At 45.7% G+C, this 17,084-nt stretch overlaps 1 protein-coding gene across 2 annotated transcripts in view; it reads left to right on the plus strand.

Annotated features, from left to right (window-relative positions):
• The first annotated feature begins 5,500 nt into the window (after positions 1-5,500).
• appbp2 (amyloid beta precursor protein (cytoplasmic tail) binding protein 2) overlaps positions 5,501-17,084 on the plus strand; it is a 226,908-nt gene continuing 215,324 nt past the window's right edge. Inside the window, exon 1 of one of the 2 annotated variants that reach the window (XM_037268417.1) lies at positions 5,501-5,863. In XM_037268417.1, coding sequence (XP_037124312.1) covers positions 5,726-5,863 — 138 coding nt within the window. In that variant the 5' untranslated portion in view covers positions 5,501-5,725. The remainder of the gene's footprint in view (positions 5,864-17,084) is intronic. The other variant, XM_037268418.1, reaches the window with a different exon arrangement.

The following is a 17,084-nucleotide window of genomic DNA, read 5'->3' on the forward strand; positions in this document are numbered from 1 at the left end:
GCCTTTTTGTCCCCGGACCAAACTTTGTAGCCAACTGCTTCCTTGACCTTCGACCACGCTCCAGATTGCCGCCTGTCCTGACTACTTGCCCGACCTTCGACCACGCTCCAGATCGCCGCCTGTCCTGACTACTTGCCTGACCTTCGACCACGCTCCAGATCGCCGCCTGTCCTGACTACTTGCCTGACCTTCGACCACGCTCCAGATCGCCGCCTGTCCTGACTACTTGCCTGACCTTCGACCACGCTCCAGATCGCCGCCTGTCCTGACTACTTGCCTGACCTTCGACCACGCTCCAGATCGCCGCCTGCCCTGACTACTTGCTCGTTCTACATCCCCGTTTTCCCTCTCACCATTAAAGGATCGTGCTGCACTTGGTTCCCTGTCTTTGTTGCCTGACAGAACGAACTGACCAGAAATGCAACCAGCGCACGATTCCCTAGACACGGCCCGCTTGACCCACACGGAGTGGGAGCTCGGCAAGACCACAGAGGAGATGGCGGCGTTAACCAGGGTCGTCCAGCAGCAGCAACAGCAGCTCCAGCTGCAGCAACAGCAACTGCAGCAGCAGCAACAGCAACTGCAGCAGCAGCAACAGCAACTGCAGCAGCACCACCAGCTCCACCAGGACCTGGTAGAGGCTCTCAGGGATCACAGAGACTTGGCTCCTCTGGCTGCTGCAGATCGGTTTGTGCCATCTCTGTCCACGTCCGTGCCGCTTAGCCCCGCCGATCAGCCCACCGTTATGTCCACGCCCCGTCCTGCCTCTGCACCCGGGCAGTACGTGGACGTCCCTGAGCCCAGACTCAGCAACCTCGCAAGGTTCGACGGTGACCCCAAGTACGTCCGGGCCTTTCTGACGAACTGCCGTGTCTTGTTCGACCTCCAGCCCGTCACATTTGCCACGGAGCCAGCCAAGGTGGGTTTCGTGCTGACTCACCTGACGGGCGAGGCATGGCTGTGGGGAACGGCAGAATATGAGCGGCAGGGACCCGCCTGTTCGTCGTTTGACGCCTTCGCCGCTGAGATCCTGCGCGTATTTGACCTGGGCTCCGCCTCGGAGGACGCCTCCACAGAGCTCCTCACGCTGCGCCAAGGCAGCAGATCCGTCGCCCAGTACGCCATCCGGTTCCAGACGGTGGCGCGTCGTAGCGACTGGAACACCCCGGCTCTCGTCGGGGCCTTCATCCACGGACTCGCGGACTATATCAAGGACGAGATGGTGTCCTGCGAGCGCCCACAGACCCTTGAAGTGGCCATGGACCTGGCAGTACGGGTGGACCGGCGGATCCAGTCGAGGCGACGCGAGGAGAGGAGAGCGGCTCCGCCCCCCCGTCACCGTGACATCAGCCCGACACCTCGGGTGTCATGGAGCGCACCGGTTTATTCACCGGACCTGTCGTCCGCCAGGGACCCTGTCCACGTAAGTCAGCGCGCCTTTATTGCTCCTCACACCCAGCCCAGCAGGTCAGAACCCATGGAGATCGGACGCACCTCTCTCTCTGTGAGGAAACGCAGTCAGCGCATCAGAGAGGGGCTTTGCCTGTACTGCGGGGGTGAGGGTCACTGGGTGGTCTCTTGCCCGACGAGACCCAAGGACACCCGCCAAGCAAGGATCCGTGTGGGGTCGGTTTTTTTGCCCCCCACTACCTGTCGCGAGTCCCTGTCCCAGGACCACTACTCGACTCCAGCCCGCGCCCTTGCCTCTCGGCCCTCCGCTTCTCCAATCCGTGGGCAGCCGCCGCGGGTCCGGTCTCGCCGTCGGCCGCAGCGGATGGCCCGGGCCCTTACTCCGCTGCCGTTGCGACGTCCGCAGCCGGGTTCTGCTCCGGTGGGCGGGGTATTGGGGTCTGACCGGCTTCCTGCTCGGAGTCGTCCGGTAGGGACCCGTCCGGTTCCCACGCCGGCCCCCTGGTCGGCGTCTCCCGACGCCGCGGCTGGGAAGGTGGACTGGGCGGTAGTGCCGCCTGATGACGGGGCTTGGTCGACGTGTTCTGATTCGGAATATTGACTGCCGCACGTCTTGGGGTTCTGCTTTTGGGACGTCGGGGGCCGTCCCTTGGGGGGGGGGTTCTGTCACGTCCCCACGTCACCTGACTTCCAGCCTAGCCCGACTCATGGAATTGCCAGCACCTGCTACAGCTCGTTAGGTTCCCTATTTAACCTCTCTGTGTTCTGCCAGTAGTTGTCAGTTCGTCTGATTACCCTGCACGTGATACTGCTGCCTTTTTGTCCCCGGACCAAACTTTGTAGCCAACTGCTTCCTTGACCTTCGACCACGCTCCAGATCGCCGCCTGTCCTGACTACTTGCCCGACCTTCGACCACGCTCCAGATCGCCGCCTGTCCTGACTACTTGCCTGACCTTCGACCACGCTCCAGATCGCCGCCTGTCCTGACTACTTGCCTGACCTTCGACCACGCTCCAGATCGCCGCCTGTCCTGACTACTTGCCTGACCTTCGACCACGCTCCAGATCGCCGCCTGTCCTGACTACTTGCCTGACCTTCGACCACGCTCCAGATCGCCGCCTGCCCTGACTACTTGCTCGTTCTACATCCCCGTTTTCCCTCTCACCATTAAAGGATCGTGCTGCACTTGGTTCCCTGTCTTTGTTGCCTGACAACAGGTACAGTTTACTGAATGATTTCACTCTATTGAGTTTTTTAATATGTCAAGTTATGAAATGCCATTACGAAACAAACTGAACTGGGTATATCCCCTTCAACAACGTGCTTAATTATTTATGGTAGTCATTATGAATAATGTGATTGTTTAATTGTTTCAGGTGCAGAAAGCGAAGATCCACTATCCCCAGACTATGTGCCAAGTATATTTGAGCATACCCAGTCACCTCACAAACGAAAACTCAAATGTTCATTGAAGATCTTTGAGAGAAGACAAAATCTCAAGCAGCGCAAGAGAGACCGCGAGAGGGCATTGGCAGCAGCAGCAGCACTTGTCAATATTTCCCAGTCTGTCCCTTGTGAAAATGATCAACTACCCGCTGGTGAAGATGTGATGTTGCTTGGCCCCTGGACTCTTCTTCAACCGCAGATATCTGAAAAACATTTTAATAAAAATTGTTTTCACTATGATTAGATTATTTGTAACAGGTTGGAGAACAATAAATTATTTATGATATATATATTAATTACTAAGTGCGAAGACAATACAAACCTGCTCTCTGGTAATGGAATGTAACTTTTCCAGCTCTGACCGGCATTTTAGTGCAAGTTCATCTGGGCTGAGTTTCATATTGCCAGAATCGTACAGCTGTGAGAGAGGTACAGGAAGCTTTCGCTTCACTGCCCTTGGCACAAAGTTGTCAGCATAGTCAGGGACAATGCTCAAAATTGCTGGTCTTCCACCGCATTCAGACAAAGCCTTGTAAAAGGCAGCTTTCTGCTCTTCAGTTGGTGGAGGAACATTCAGCAGTTTTCTCGCAGCACTTTCCTCAGGAGTTGAAACTTCTGACTTTCGTTTCTGGGCTGGACGGGCAAAATCGATATTGCATCCTTCAGCATATTCTATGTGCGATGCTGATGGTTTCAGCCACTGACAAGGTAGTGATGTGCATGAAGTGGCCGTCTTCATACGTATTAATGTCTCCAGGGCGAACAGGGATGCTGCTGAATGTGAACATGTTTCACCCAATCCAGCCATGCAGGTACAGTGGCAGCACAGGATCTGACCATCTTTCGCTATTGCTACCCAAGGTCTGAGGGGAGGATCATTCATCCGTTGAGTGTTTTACCTGAAACAGATAATATGACATACCTTATATTATTATCAGTCCCTAATTTGGATATAATATACAAGGCTAGACCTCTTACTGTCCATTTATGCATATTTTACCTGGCATTTGGTAAATTTTCTCATGAATCATTCATTAAATTAGCTTGAAAATTTAAACCTGGTTCATTTTGAGCAAGAAACCAAAAGGAATTATCAAGCATGAATTCTAAAAAGTATTTTTGTAGAAATTGTTGCATAAGCTCTATATTGAATAGTTGGAAATTATGTAATGTTTTATTGTAGGGATTAATTTCTCAGATTTCAATATGATATTTTCCTTACCTTGGTCATGAGAAGAAATCGATTCTGTTTGGAATCTGCCATATCAGCCCATCATGCACAAAACCTGCTGTAAAATACTTGTAGGCATCCAGACTCTTGTATGCCTTAAGGTCCTTTCCAGTGTACGGAGATGGTGAATCGACGAGGTAATTATAAATATCTGGATATGAGAGATCAGGCAGGTCGGCTGTTGCAAAATGCTCAGGTGATTTTAGCATGCTTCTCGGTAAAAGGTACGGATCCGTTGTGCCAACAAGGTTCAACTTCTCTCGGTAACGTTTCTTGGATTCTTCATCCAAATGCCCAACTTCATTGGATAGCAAATCAGCCATAATTCGGATGGAATCGGTGAAAATGTAGCGCAGAAATCAAACTGAATCTGTACGAACACGTAGGAACGAGCTGACCGGTTGACCGCCAAGATGGCGGCATAACACAAAATCACGTGATAAAACCACGTGACTGCAAAGCCTCTATTGGAGACAATGACACCCGAAATGGTTAAGGTTTGTCTTTTAATGCAGGTTGCTTGGTCTCCATGTGCCGAAAGAGTTTTGAAGGCGTCATTGCCTCGTTAGCTAGCCTGTCGCTATATATTATGCAGAGTGGGCTTGGCGTGTCAGAGTCACCTGTGGCGATAAATCCATATTTTAAGTAGGACACCAGAAATGTTCTTTTAAATGCAGCTTTCCGATTCTTAGAAGTCGTAGCCTCTTCTCCTTCCGTCTCCTCATTGGTCTTTTTTTCCCTCTCCGAAGAAGTTTTCAAACATCTGTTTCTTGCTCATTTTTGCCTGCTTTGCGGGCTCGACTGAGGTGACATGTCTCGTGACCGAGACGAGCGTCTTGACCTGAACCGACGGATGTAATTGGTAGAGAATCGCCAATTTTTATATATTTTTCTAAATAATTTCTTAGTCATTTTTACTAGCTTTGCGGGCTCGACTGGGGAAACATGTCACGTGACCGGGACGAGCGTCTTGAAATGAATTAATTGATCGTTGATAAAAAAAAAAATTCTGTACAGCTTGGCGGCCCGGTACCAAGTGACCCACGCAACGTTACCGGTCCGAGGCCCGGTGTTTGGGGACCTCTGCTCTAGAGCCCCTAAGAGCACCCCTAGGTTCATTTCAATATGTTTTAATAAACATTTAACCAGTCCGGCCCTCGGCTTGTAGCAAATTTCCCTGCGTTAAAGAATCGGGAGTGTGACGTAATGCTACAGCGCGATTAAAAAAAAACAGATCGATCCGAAAATGACGTCATGCAGCCTCAAAACTGGCCGATAAAACGGCCTTCTGAAGACGCAGCCAGTGAATTTGGACTCACATGACTTTAACTATGAAGGCTTGATTATTTGCTACGGAATGACCAATATAGGTACTTTGTCCTAGTGTATTTGCCGTAGTTAGCGATCAAACATGGTCGAATTTCTGCGCATGCGCTCCATGGATCGCGCATCAGTCACGGACTTGGATCGCGTCTTAGTTAGTGTTTAGACGAATAATAACTTAGTGTTTACACGAATAATAAAGATGAGACAATACCTATAATGTAATTATCGTTAGGGCAATAGTTTGGATACCTAATGCCATATTAGGAGGTGTATAGCTGACTGTCACTGTTCTTTTGGAGAAGGAAAATAACATGGCTGCGGTGGAGCTCGAGTGGATTCCAGAGTCACTATATAACACTGCTATTTCGGTTGTGGTGGACAATTACATTCGATCAAGAAAGGACATACGCTCGCTCCCAGAAAACATACAGTTCGATGTCTACTATAAGGTAAGACCGTCTAATCACTAGTCTGGGGTGCAGGATATCTTATTTTTATTTTATATTCAATTTGCGAGTTGTGTCAACGCTCTAAATATACGGCTGTGTCTCACGTCTTAAATTAGGGATCACCGATTGTGGCCACATAAGTTTGTACTTATACGATGCTCAGTGGGAATAGGGTCCAGTAATTGAGTGCGGTCAAGCCATCCTGTATGGCTTTTTTTAAATGGTATGGCTCTCACGGGAAATTATTTTTTAAAAATGGGCATTAATGGCACTGTCCGCCAAAAAGGTTCCCGACCCCTGCTCCACGCGAAAATACGAAGTCTAGCCCGCACGGTGGCGCACTGGTTAGCACTTCCGCGCACTGGTTAGCACGTCCACCTCACAGTTCGGAGGGTGCGCGTTCGATTTCACGTCCGTCCCTCTCGGTGTGGAATTTGCAAGTTCCCGTGCCTGCGTGGGTTTTCTCCAGTTACCTCCCACTTCCCTAAAACATGCCGGTCGGCTGATTGAGCACTCCAAATTGCCCATAGGTGTAAGTGCGAGTGCGAGTGCGGATGGTTGTTCGTCTCTGTGTCCTGCGATGGGCTGGCAACCGGTTCAGGGTGTCCCCCGCCTACTGCCCGATGACAGCTGGGTTAGGCTCCAGCACACCTGCGACCCCCGTGGGGACAAGGGGTACAGATAATGGATGGATGGAAGCCAGCCGCCCCGAATTTCTTCAAACTAGGCATTATTACAGGGGTGGTTTTCAATGCGGGCCACATCCATAAATGTAAGAGGGGGTTGGCCATGTACTAGAAATAAAGCATTGGCCTTCAACTTTGATGTATTAAAGTTAGAAAAAGCAATTAAAATTGGTCAAATGTTATATAGTTAAATATAATCACCGCTTTCCATAAATGGATCTTTATTTATTCATTTATTTATTCATAAAAAGCTTTTGTAACTCATTCTCAGAACAGCAGCCAAACATTTCTTCTTAGACATAAGGTTTACAGTACAGAGAAACTACAATAAAGGGGATAATGGGACAGGTACATTTTAAGCTTGTTATTAAGTTATTAGGCTTAGCGTCACACCTATTAAAGTTAATTTGAAACGGTTATCAACATGAACAGACTGAACTAGACTTAATAACAGAAGTGTATACAATTTTAATAAATTATTCTGGTGAGTATCAGCTGCGCTTTGTATGTAAATCGGGCCATCCAGCTCTGATGATGATCCAATGTCACTTGTGCAAAAAACCCGGACAAATGTCACTTGATCAAGAAGCAGTTCCGCACCAGATGAGATCAGATGACTTTGCGTATGCAGTGTGTGCACTGTGCACAGCTGTGTGTTAACAAGAATAATGCAATTAGTGGATACAAACAGGTGCATTATTGATTATTATAGATTGTCACATTTTCTAATACTACTACTTATAGCACAAATGCTAATAGTAGCGGAACAGCGAAACAAATAAACAGCTAAACAAGTAATGGCTCAGGCAAAAGTTGAAGTGCGGGCTGTATTCTATTCTCTTTTTAAAATTTCTTGTGGGCCAATTAAAAATGGACCACTGGCCATAATTGGCCCGCTGGCCGTAGTTTGGATACCCTTGCATTATGGTAATAACTAGCTAACAAACGGCAAAAGCCACTTTCAAAATTAGACAGATTTTTGGGACCGGGCTCTTATCGCACATGCTCACTCATCAACAGCATGTTACTGTGGATGAGTCACACTAAACAGCGCTGCACTGGTTAAAAGAAAAAAGGCATCACATTTACGTGCCGCTGTTACCCGTATTCCCGGAACTGTTTTCTTTTACAGCTGCTTGCTAATGCTACTCCTATAGGCGCTGCAGCAACTCAAACTTTATAATCATATGTAAATCTGTGTAGAAAAGCAGCTGCAGCAGCAAAGAGTTGCGTAATTTTGCGGCGGTGACACATAAACCCCCCACAAACAAGTCACGCATTCTCCCAGTAGGCGAATGAGGAGTTGCTAAGCATGCTAATTGCTAAAGTTTGTTTGTGCTGTTTATTCAGAATATACAAATAAAAATACGAACCTTTTTATGTTTGTTTTCAGACAGTCCTTGCACAAAAACATTTCAAATGAAACTTAAGGTAAAAAAATAAAACCCAGAAAAAAAATGACATTCTGAAAGGAGTGAGATGAAGCATAGCTTATTAGCTCTTAACCTTTGTCATAAAAAAGTATGTAGGTAGGTAGGTGGGTAAGTGTGTGTGTGGGTGTGTGTGTGTGGGTGTGCGTGGGTGTGAGAGTGTGTGTGGTCTGTTAGGGGTGTAGCTATCGATTATTTTTGTGTTGAGTAATCTAGTGATTAATTACATCGATTAATCGAGTAATCGGATAAAACATGCTTCTGTTGTTTTTTTCTTAGAAACTTAAGACATTACTCAGAATTTTGTACTCTTGTACGTATTCTTTCCTACACAACCAATATTGTAACCAGGGCTGTGGACTCGGTTCGGACTCGGGGACTCGGACTCGGTCGGACTCTGTCATTTTTGCCGGACTCGGACTCGGTGCTGATTTTGACCGAGTCCACCGAGTCCGACAATAAAAAAAAAGAGGCAAGACGCAGCCAAAGAGTGTCAGGTTACAGTCAGCGCGGTAGGAGTTGGAAGAAGCAGTAAAAACTCCACCAAACTCGTCGTAATGACCCGTGATATATGTTATATCCTTATTATTTTCCAGGTTCTTAGATAGCAAGAATAGGTCGGACAACGACGTGAATGATAACTGCTTTATTCCTTACTCACAGTGCGTTCACAGGGCGTACCAGAACAACACAGAATGCCCATCCCACTTCCGGGGTTTTTCTACTACGGAATTTGAGTTAGCCCAAAATACACAACATCTCTTCCCCTCTTACAATGAACGTGCTATATGCATGAACAACATAGTCTTATGCACCTATAACTTGACATCTTCAAGATCTATCAATAACTACCATTAAACAATTATCATATATGGTCCAGACAATTATGACAATAATATTCCCATGAAACCTTAACTTTGGGTGAGGGTGGACTACCTCGAATTGTACCGAATTATAGCGAAAAACCGATGTCGTACGGCGTCGTACGGCGTCAACACTATGTTGTTTTCAATAAAAACATGAAGAACTCACGTTTGCGTCAGTCAATTTTAATTTTTATAAAGGATTATTCTCATTTGATGTCTTTAAATTCATCCGCGTTCTGCCACTGAAGCGGGGTGCATTCAAAGACCAGTCGTACAGACGGAAACGTTTTGTGATCAAATCTTTCATAACGAGAATGATTTGAGTGAATTGATTTGAATGAATAATTGAGAAGAAATTTCAGTTCTGAAGGCTCCTTTTGTCCCAAGCAAAGTGACAGATGGTGGGGAGGGGGGATAAAAATTGTAAAATCAATTCACTCAAATCATTCTCGTTATGAAAGATTTGATCACAAAACGTGTGTGGCTTTTTCTTAAATGAACACGTTTGACATTGCTATCGTGTCAGCTTTTAATTATATTGCGCTGTCATGTTAAAGCAAATTAATAAATGCAACAATATTAATTTGCTTTGAAAATACCCGAGTAATAAAATAAAATGGATGGATGGATGGATGAATGATGATCACAATTAAGTATAAAGTCTCCTTTGTAATATATACTCCTTGTAGCCTGTACCCAAAAAGAGGAGTTTCTTTGCATCGAGGTTTATGCAAAGAGCTCACGTAATTATATTGTTGCGTTTTGGTGAAGTGAATGAGTGTTCCGTCTGTACGACTGGTCTTTGAATGCACCCCGCTTCAATGGCAGAACGCGGATGAATTTAAAGACATCAAATGAGAATAATCCTTTATAAAAATTAAAATTGACTGACGCAAACGTGAGTTCTTCATGTTTTTATTGAAAACAACATAGTGCTGACGCCGTACGACATGGGTTTTTCGCTTTCCAAATAAGGGGTCGTCACTAATTATTTGTGTTTAGATAAATGTCTGAGCTATAATGGTGTAATTAATGATTAAAACTTGAAAGTATCTGTTTATTGTATTCGTTTATATGTTTAATAAAGACAAAGCCATCACAAAACTGTTGTAATTATTTAGATTTTGATCTAAATTAGCCTTGAATAAAGACTAAGCAGTCACATGAATTAACAGAAAAAATGGACAGCCGGACTCGGACTCGGACGCGGACTCATGGTCAAGAGGCCGGACTCGGACTCGGACTCGGTGCAAAAATCCGACCGAGTCCACAGCCCTAATTGTAACATTATAAATGCTCTTCACATGACCATTAAAAGTGGAAACATAAAATCCATGAGCAAATTAAAGCTTATACTGTACGTAAACAAAAAGTGTTTTGCCTTGCAAATGCAAAGTGACAACTCAGGCTCGGCCGAAAATAAATAAATTAGCCATTTAATCTCAATGAGCTTGCACTTTGTTTCTTTGAACCTATCTCCAATTTTTTTTTAGTGAAGAAGGTTCTTGAATGAAGGTCATAACGTGGATTGAATTTTGATACCATCACTGTAAAACAGTGTTTGTCAACCTTTTTTCATTCACGGCACACCTTTTCATTGGAAAAAATCTCGAGGCACACCAACAAAAATCTGATAAGACGTAGCCACCTATATTAACAATATAGGCATTCTTATCAAAGTGTCTTGAATAGGAATAAACTCAAAAAGGTATTTTTTTCATCTTTTATATTTCTTCTTTCAAATAAAAAGTGCACTTAAAGTGCAATAATATTTGGGAAAGATTTCACTGTTACAATATGAAAAGTTGCATGTACAAAATGTCAATCTCAGTATATTTTACTTGCTTGCTTGGTACCATAGCACTGTTAGATAGCTTTTCACCACATACCAAGCAGAACGGAGTCGTTGCATCCCAGGTAAAAGAAAATCCAAATGAAATATAACTCTCATTGTATTGCCTCGACCTCACGGTATTTGCCTTCTTTCTCATACTAGGGCCTTCATCTGGGTCTGAATTTTGTCCAGGGCCCAGATCAGAGTTAGCATTTTTTCTTTTCAAAAACTTCTCCATCACCGTCAGCACAGTCTTGCTAGCCACCTGTCACATTCATGCATCACTAATTCTCTTGTCTTAACGTACAATGCAATTCGCTCCCTGCTGCCATCTAGTGATAAGGAATCATTACATGATTACGCTGCCAGTCACTACTACAGCACAGACACTCGACAATGGCATATTATCTGCAAATAATAATTAATTTGTTTAAAAATATATATTTTTTGATCAATTAGGTGAAATTGGACAATTTTCCACATTCGATTTCGCGCACCTGACGATCACTCACGGCACACTAGTGTGCCGCGGCACAGTGGTTGACAAACTGCTTTAAAACACTTGCCTTCAATCATGGAAATTGGCCTCATATCAGTCACTGGCATGTCCACGATGCATTCAGTGTACAGTGATCCCTCGCTACTTCGTGTTTCGTTTATCGCGGCTTCAGTACTTCGCAGATTTTCTTTCCAAATTAAAAAAACATTTAAAAGTAAAAATAAAACTTCTAAATTGAGGAAACATGTGTCCAACCTTTAGGACAATGTAGTATTGCTCCAAATGTTCGTTTACATTGCTTTAGAAGTTCGTTTTCGCGTGTTAGCTCGATCGTGAATTAGCATATTTCCGCTAACTCGTTAGCCTGCCCAGTACTTCTTGTTAGTGACTGTACTTCGCGGATTTCACTTATCGTGGGTGGTTTTTGAAACCAATTATCCGATTACTGTATTTGGCTGCTTGGTGGGGCCATTTGAAGATGGCTTTCCATCCTGGTCTGTTATCTGCCAAAGAGAAAATGTATTAGTTCAATATTTAATACATTTTAAAATTAAATGTACAATCAAGATTGTTAAAATTTTTCATAGAAGAGGCCTCGGACAGAAGCCCAACTGGCGACCTCGAAGAAGGACTGTATGAGGGGCTGATTTAGGAATCCTCAATCCACCCAGGTTGTCCGGCCAGAACAAAGAGAAACGATGGTCACACTCTTAGGCCACTCTTTATTGAAGAAAATTGTCACTGTGGGTCAGGGGTGTCTAAACATTTTGCAAAGCGGGACAGATTTGGTTAGATGAAAATGTATAGGGGCCGACCATTCGCACAGAGATTCCTCGAACCATTACCATTGTAAAAATGAACTTGTAAATATGTAACTATAGCCTTTGCTGTCTGCAAATACCGTATTTTTCGGACGAAAAGTCGCTCCGGAATATACCGTATTTTCCGCACTATTAGGCGCACTTAAAAACTTACATTTTACTCAAAAAAACACAGTGCGCCTTATAATGCAGAGCGCCTTATATATGGATCAATTGATGAATTTGTTGATCCATACTGGTTGTACACAGTGCTCTGCCAAAATGTTTCAGTACGTTTTAGTACGACTAGTAAATTACAAGGTCGCATCGCTTCCCAACATTACGGCAACTGTGGTCAGGGGGCGTCACCGAATAGCTGTTGTACCCGCGAGGCTATTTCATTTCAAAATAGGCTGCTCCGTTAATGTTTCGAGTAAATTTACGGATTGATATGGAAGGGAAACAGGTAAGCAGTACCAATGTGTTAGATCAAACTTTAGTCAGTTCCGATCATTTTATAGGAGATCGTTTGAGAAACGCGATTGTTTACACTTTGCTGAGGCTCATGGGGGTCTGTGAGCTGAGGCTCATGGGAGTTTGCGGGTGGCTAATGCTATAATAATAGCTGCTATACGCACAAGGCTATTTCATGTCAAAATAGGCTGCTCTGTTAATGTTTCGAATAAATTTACGGATCGATATGGAAGGGAAACATAGGTAAGCAGTACCAGTGTTAGATCGAACTTTAGTCAGTTCTGATCATTTTATAGGAGATTGTTTGAGAGACGCGATTGTATACAGAGGGCTCATTGGTTATTGGCTAGTGGATGCATACCGCAACCCTAGTCAACCTCAGTTTGTTGCAGTATAGCTTCTATTTTATGCGCCTTTTAATCCGGTGCGCCCTATATATGAAATAATTTCTAAAATAAAAAATTCAATGTGGGTGCGCCTTATAATCCAGTGCGCCTTTTGGTGCGGAAAATACGGTAGGTCGCATTAGCCATAAAATGCACAATAACGTGAAAAAAAAGTCGCTCCGGAGTATTAGTCGCATTTTGGGGGAAATTTATTCGACAAAATCCAACACCAAGAACAGACATGAACGAGCAACAACAGGCTAAACGATAGGTATGCTAACGTGACATAAACACAAACGAAGAGCTGAGAACAGGCCTGACGTAACATTCAGAGTTATTAAAAAAACTATTACATAAATAACACGTTTATAAAACCATCTGTCACTCCAATTCATGAAATCCATCGATCGTCCTTTGTCAACAATGGGTGCGCACCGCTGACAGCGCTTTCACTTCAAAATATTCCACAGGCCCATATAACGATATATAAATTATATATCAAGTAACTATTATAGAAGCAATAATATTATCAAACCATCTGTGTCACTCTAAATCATTAAATCCACCGATCAAATTCCTCGTCCTTTGTCAACAGCGCCGCGCGTGCGCCCTGACGTCAGCTTCGTCGTTATTCCACAGATCTAGTATATAACTATATTGTAGCGTTAACAAAGTACAAGGAAAGACGTGGGTTTGGTAAACGGCTCTTTATTTAACAAAACAAGAGTTCAACGAGCCAACAACTACTGAACTCTAACGATAAAAACATATACAAGTTGCTACATGAAATAAAATATGTAAAATAACTATAACATAAATAGTTAACCGCCTCACGACCCCAAGCACCGTGGACTTCCAGGCGTGTGGCGGCGTGGACTTCCATCCCCGGAGGTCGCTCTTCCAGCTACGGAGGTGGAAGAGAGCTCCATAGAATAGGACCGGGCGTGCGTAAAAGCCATGTCCGAGCCCCATCCACCGTCCCCGGACAGCCACCCGGCCGAGCACCGACCCCCGACTTCCATCCACAGAGGTGAAAGAGAGCTCCGTAGAGTAGGACTAAGCGTGCGTAAAAGCCATGTCCGAGCCCCATCCACCGTACCCGGACAGCCACCTGGCCGAGCGCCGGCCCCAGACTTCCATCCACGGAGGTTAAAGAGAGCTCCGTAGAGTAGGACCGGGCGTGCGTAAAAGCCATAATAGTTTTTCACACCTTCTGTGTCACTCCAAATCATTAAATCCTTCAAACTCTTCGTCCTCCGTGTCACTTACAAACAAAGCCGCTAATGATGCCGGTAGTACATGGGGCCCTTCGTCATCTTCGTCATCCCGTGATCAATCTTTGTCCTTTTTGTAAACAACCGCCGCGCCACGCCGCGCCGCGCTGCTGAAATTACAGTAATCCCTTGCTACATCGCGGTTTCACTTTTTTTTTTTTTAACATTTTTTTTAAAAATTCACATATGTCGCTCCTCAGTATAAGTCGCCCCCCCACCCAAACTATGAAAAAAAACGCGACTTTTAGAAAATACGGTAGGTTTATATTGCAAATGAGAATCTGTCCTCAATTGCACTACCAGAAAAGTTAAAGATTAAAATAATAATAAATTAAATACAAATGAACAATTTTATAAAAGTTGAATGAATTTTTATTAGATGTGTTAACTTTGTTTTATTATTGTTATTGTTGTGTTTATAAGAAGGGTGATATTGGTGTTTGTGACTGCAGTAAACAGGCCAGGTTGCATCATGTCAGATTTTTAATCCATTTTCCATTTTATGTTTTTTATTTCAATTTCATACGCAACAAATTACTGTAATCTCTGGACTATAAGCCGCACTTGATTATAATGATTATAACCCACACGAGCAAAAATTTACCAAAGAAGGGTGCATATGGGTGTTTGTGACTGCAGTAAACAGGCCAGGTTGCACCATGTCAGATTTTTAATCCATTTTCCATTTTATCTTTTTTTATTTCAACTTCATACGCAACAAATTACTGTAATTTCTGGACTATAGGACGCACTTGATTATAATGATTATAAACCACACGAGCAAAAATTAGGGTAAAATCTTGTTTTTTTTCATACATAAGCCACACCGTACTAAAAGCCGCATGTGCCCGCGAGTTTTTTACAAAGAAAGACGGTACATAGAAAGAGTTTTCAAAGTTTTAATAACTTTTCTTTCTAAACAATGCCTGTGACGCAGCAGTACCACAGCAGCAACATGGAAGTAACACAGCACTAATAGTGCTGGATTAAAAAAACATACCGGTAAAAACCACTGAGACGCGACAGGAACACCGCAGCAACACGGAAGCACAGCACTAACAGAGCTGCTTAAAAAAAAAAACACCAGTAAAATTCACTGAGAGCCGTCGTCTTCCTCCAGGGACTCCAAAAAGGGTGGGTACTCTGAGCTGCTGTTTGGTGCATAGACACAAACAACAGTCAGGACCTGTCCCCCCCACCCGAAGGCGGAGGGAGGCTACCCTCTCGTTCACCGGGGTGAACCCAAATGTGCAGGCGCCCAGCTGGGGGGCAATAGGTATACCCACACCTGCTCGACGCCTCTCACCGTGGGCAACTCCAGAGTGGAAGAGTCCAGCCCCTCTCGAGAGAGCTTGTACCGGAACCCAAACTGTGTGTGGAGGCAAGTCCGACTATGTCTAGTTTCTGCCTCACACACCAGGTCATGCTCCTGTCCAGCCAGAGAGGTGACATTCTATGTCCCAAGAGCCAGCTTCTGCAGCCGGGGATCGGACCGCCAAGGTCCCTGCCTTTGGCCGCCGCCCAGCTTACACTGCACCCGACCCCTTTGGCCCCTCCCACAGGTGGTGAGCCCATGGGAAGGGGGACCCACGTTTCCTTTTCCCATGGGCGAAGGCCCGGCCACCAGACATTCACCTTCGAGCCCCACCTCCAGGCCTGGCTCCAGAGGGCAGCCCTGGTGACCCGCGTCCAGGCGAGGGAAAACTAAGTTTGGGGACCTCAGCATCGCGTCTCTGCTTTTTGCAGACGACGTGTTGCTGTTGGCTTTGTCAAGCCGTGATCTCCAGCTCTCACTGGAGCGGTTCGCAGCCGAGTGTGAAGCAGTCGGGATGAGGGTCAGCACCTCCAAATCCGAGTCCATGGTCCTCGGTCGGAAAAGGGTGGAATGCCCCCTCCGGATCATGGATGAGATCCTGCCCCAAGTGGAGGAGTTCAAGTATCTTGGGGTCTTGTTCACGAGTGAGGGCAGGATGGAGCGCGAGATCGACAGGCGGATCGGTGCAGCGTCGGCAGTAATGCGGACTCTGTACCGGTCCGGTGTGGTAAAGAGAGATTTGAACCAAATGGCAAAGCTCTCAATTTACCGGTCGATCTACGCTCCTACCCTCACCTATGGTCACGAGCTATGGGTCGTGACCGAAAGTACGAGATCCCGGATACAAGCGGCCAAAATGAGTTTCCTCCGCAGGGTGTCCGGGTTCTCCCTTAGAGATAAGGTGAGAAGCTCGGTCATCCGGGAGAGGCTCGGAGTAGAGTCGCTGCTCCTCCATGTTGAGAGGAGCCAGATGAGGTGGCTTGGGCATCTCATCAGGATGCCTCCTGGACGCCTCCCTGGGGAGGTGTTCCGGGCATGTCCCACCGGTAGGAGACCCCGGGGACGACCCAGGACGCGCTGGAGAGATTATGTCTCTCGGCTGGCCTGGGAACCCCTTGGGATCCCCCGGGATGAACTGGATGAAGTGGCTGGGGAGAGGGAAGTCTGGGAGTCCCTCCTAAAGCTGCTGCCCCCGAGACCCGACCCTGGATAAGTGGAATAAAATGGATGGATGGATGGATGGAACATTTTTTTGTGGTCATCTTCCCTACAATGACTGCGTTTCCCCAGTAGATGGGGCAATGCCCGCCCGCACATTTACTCCCGGAAGCCGTGTCAGAAAGCTCAGTGCAAACTCACAAATGCGTGCACGTACTCAGTACGGACCTGGCACACTCCGCGCTCTATTTCTGTCAGTGATGAATTTCGAGTGTGGGCCGTGACGTCAGCATTCTCGTAATTCGTGCACTGAGCTTTCAGATACAGTTTTACGCTAAAGCCACCAACAAACCTTCCCCTGGAATCCTTCCATTAAAATGAGTGGCCCGAGGAAAAGAAAGGTGGACACTGAGTGCCGAGTGTTTAAAAAAGAGAGGACAATTTGGCTCGACCTACGTGTGTGAGCAGACGTTCAGCCACATGAACATTAACAAAGCCC

Source organism: Syngnathus acus, chromosome 13, assembly GCF_901709675.1.
Source record: "Syngnathus acus chromosome 13, fSynAcu1.2, whole genome shotgun sequence".
In the NCBI taxonomy this organism is placed as follows: domain Eukaryota; kingdom Metazoa; phylum Chordata; class Actinopteri; order Syngnathiformes; family Syngnathidae; genus Syngnathus; species Syngnathus acus.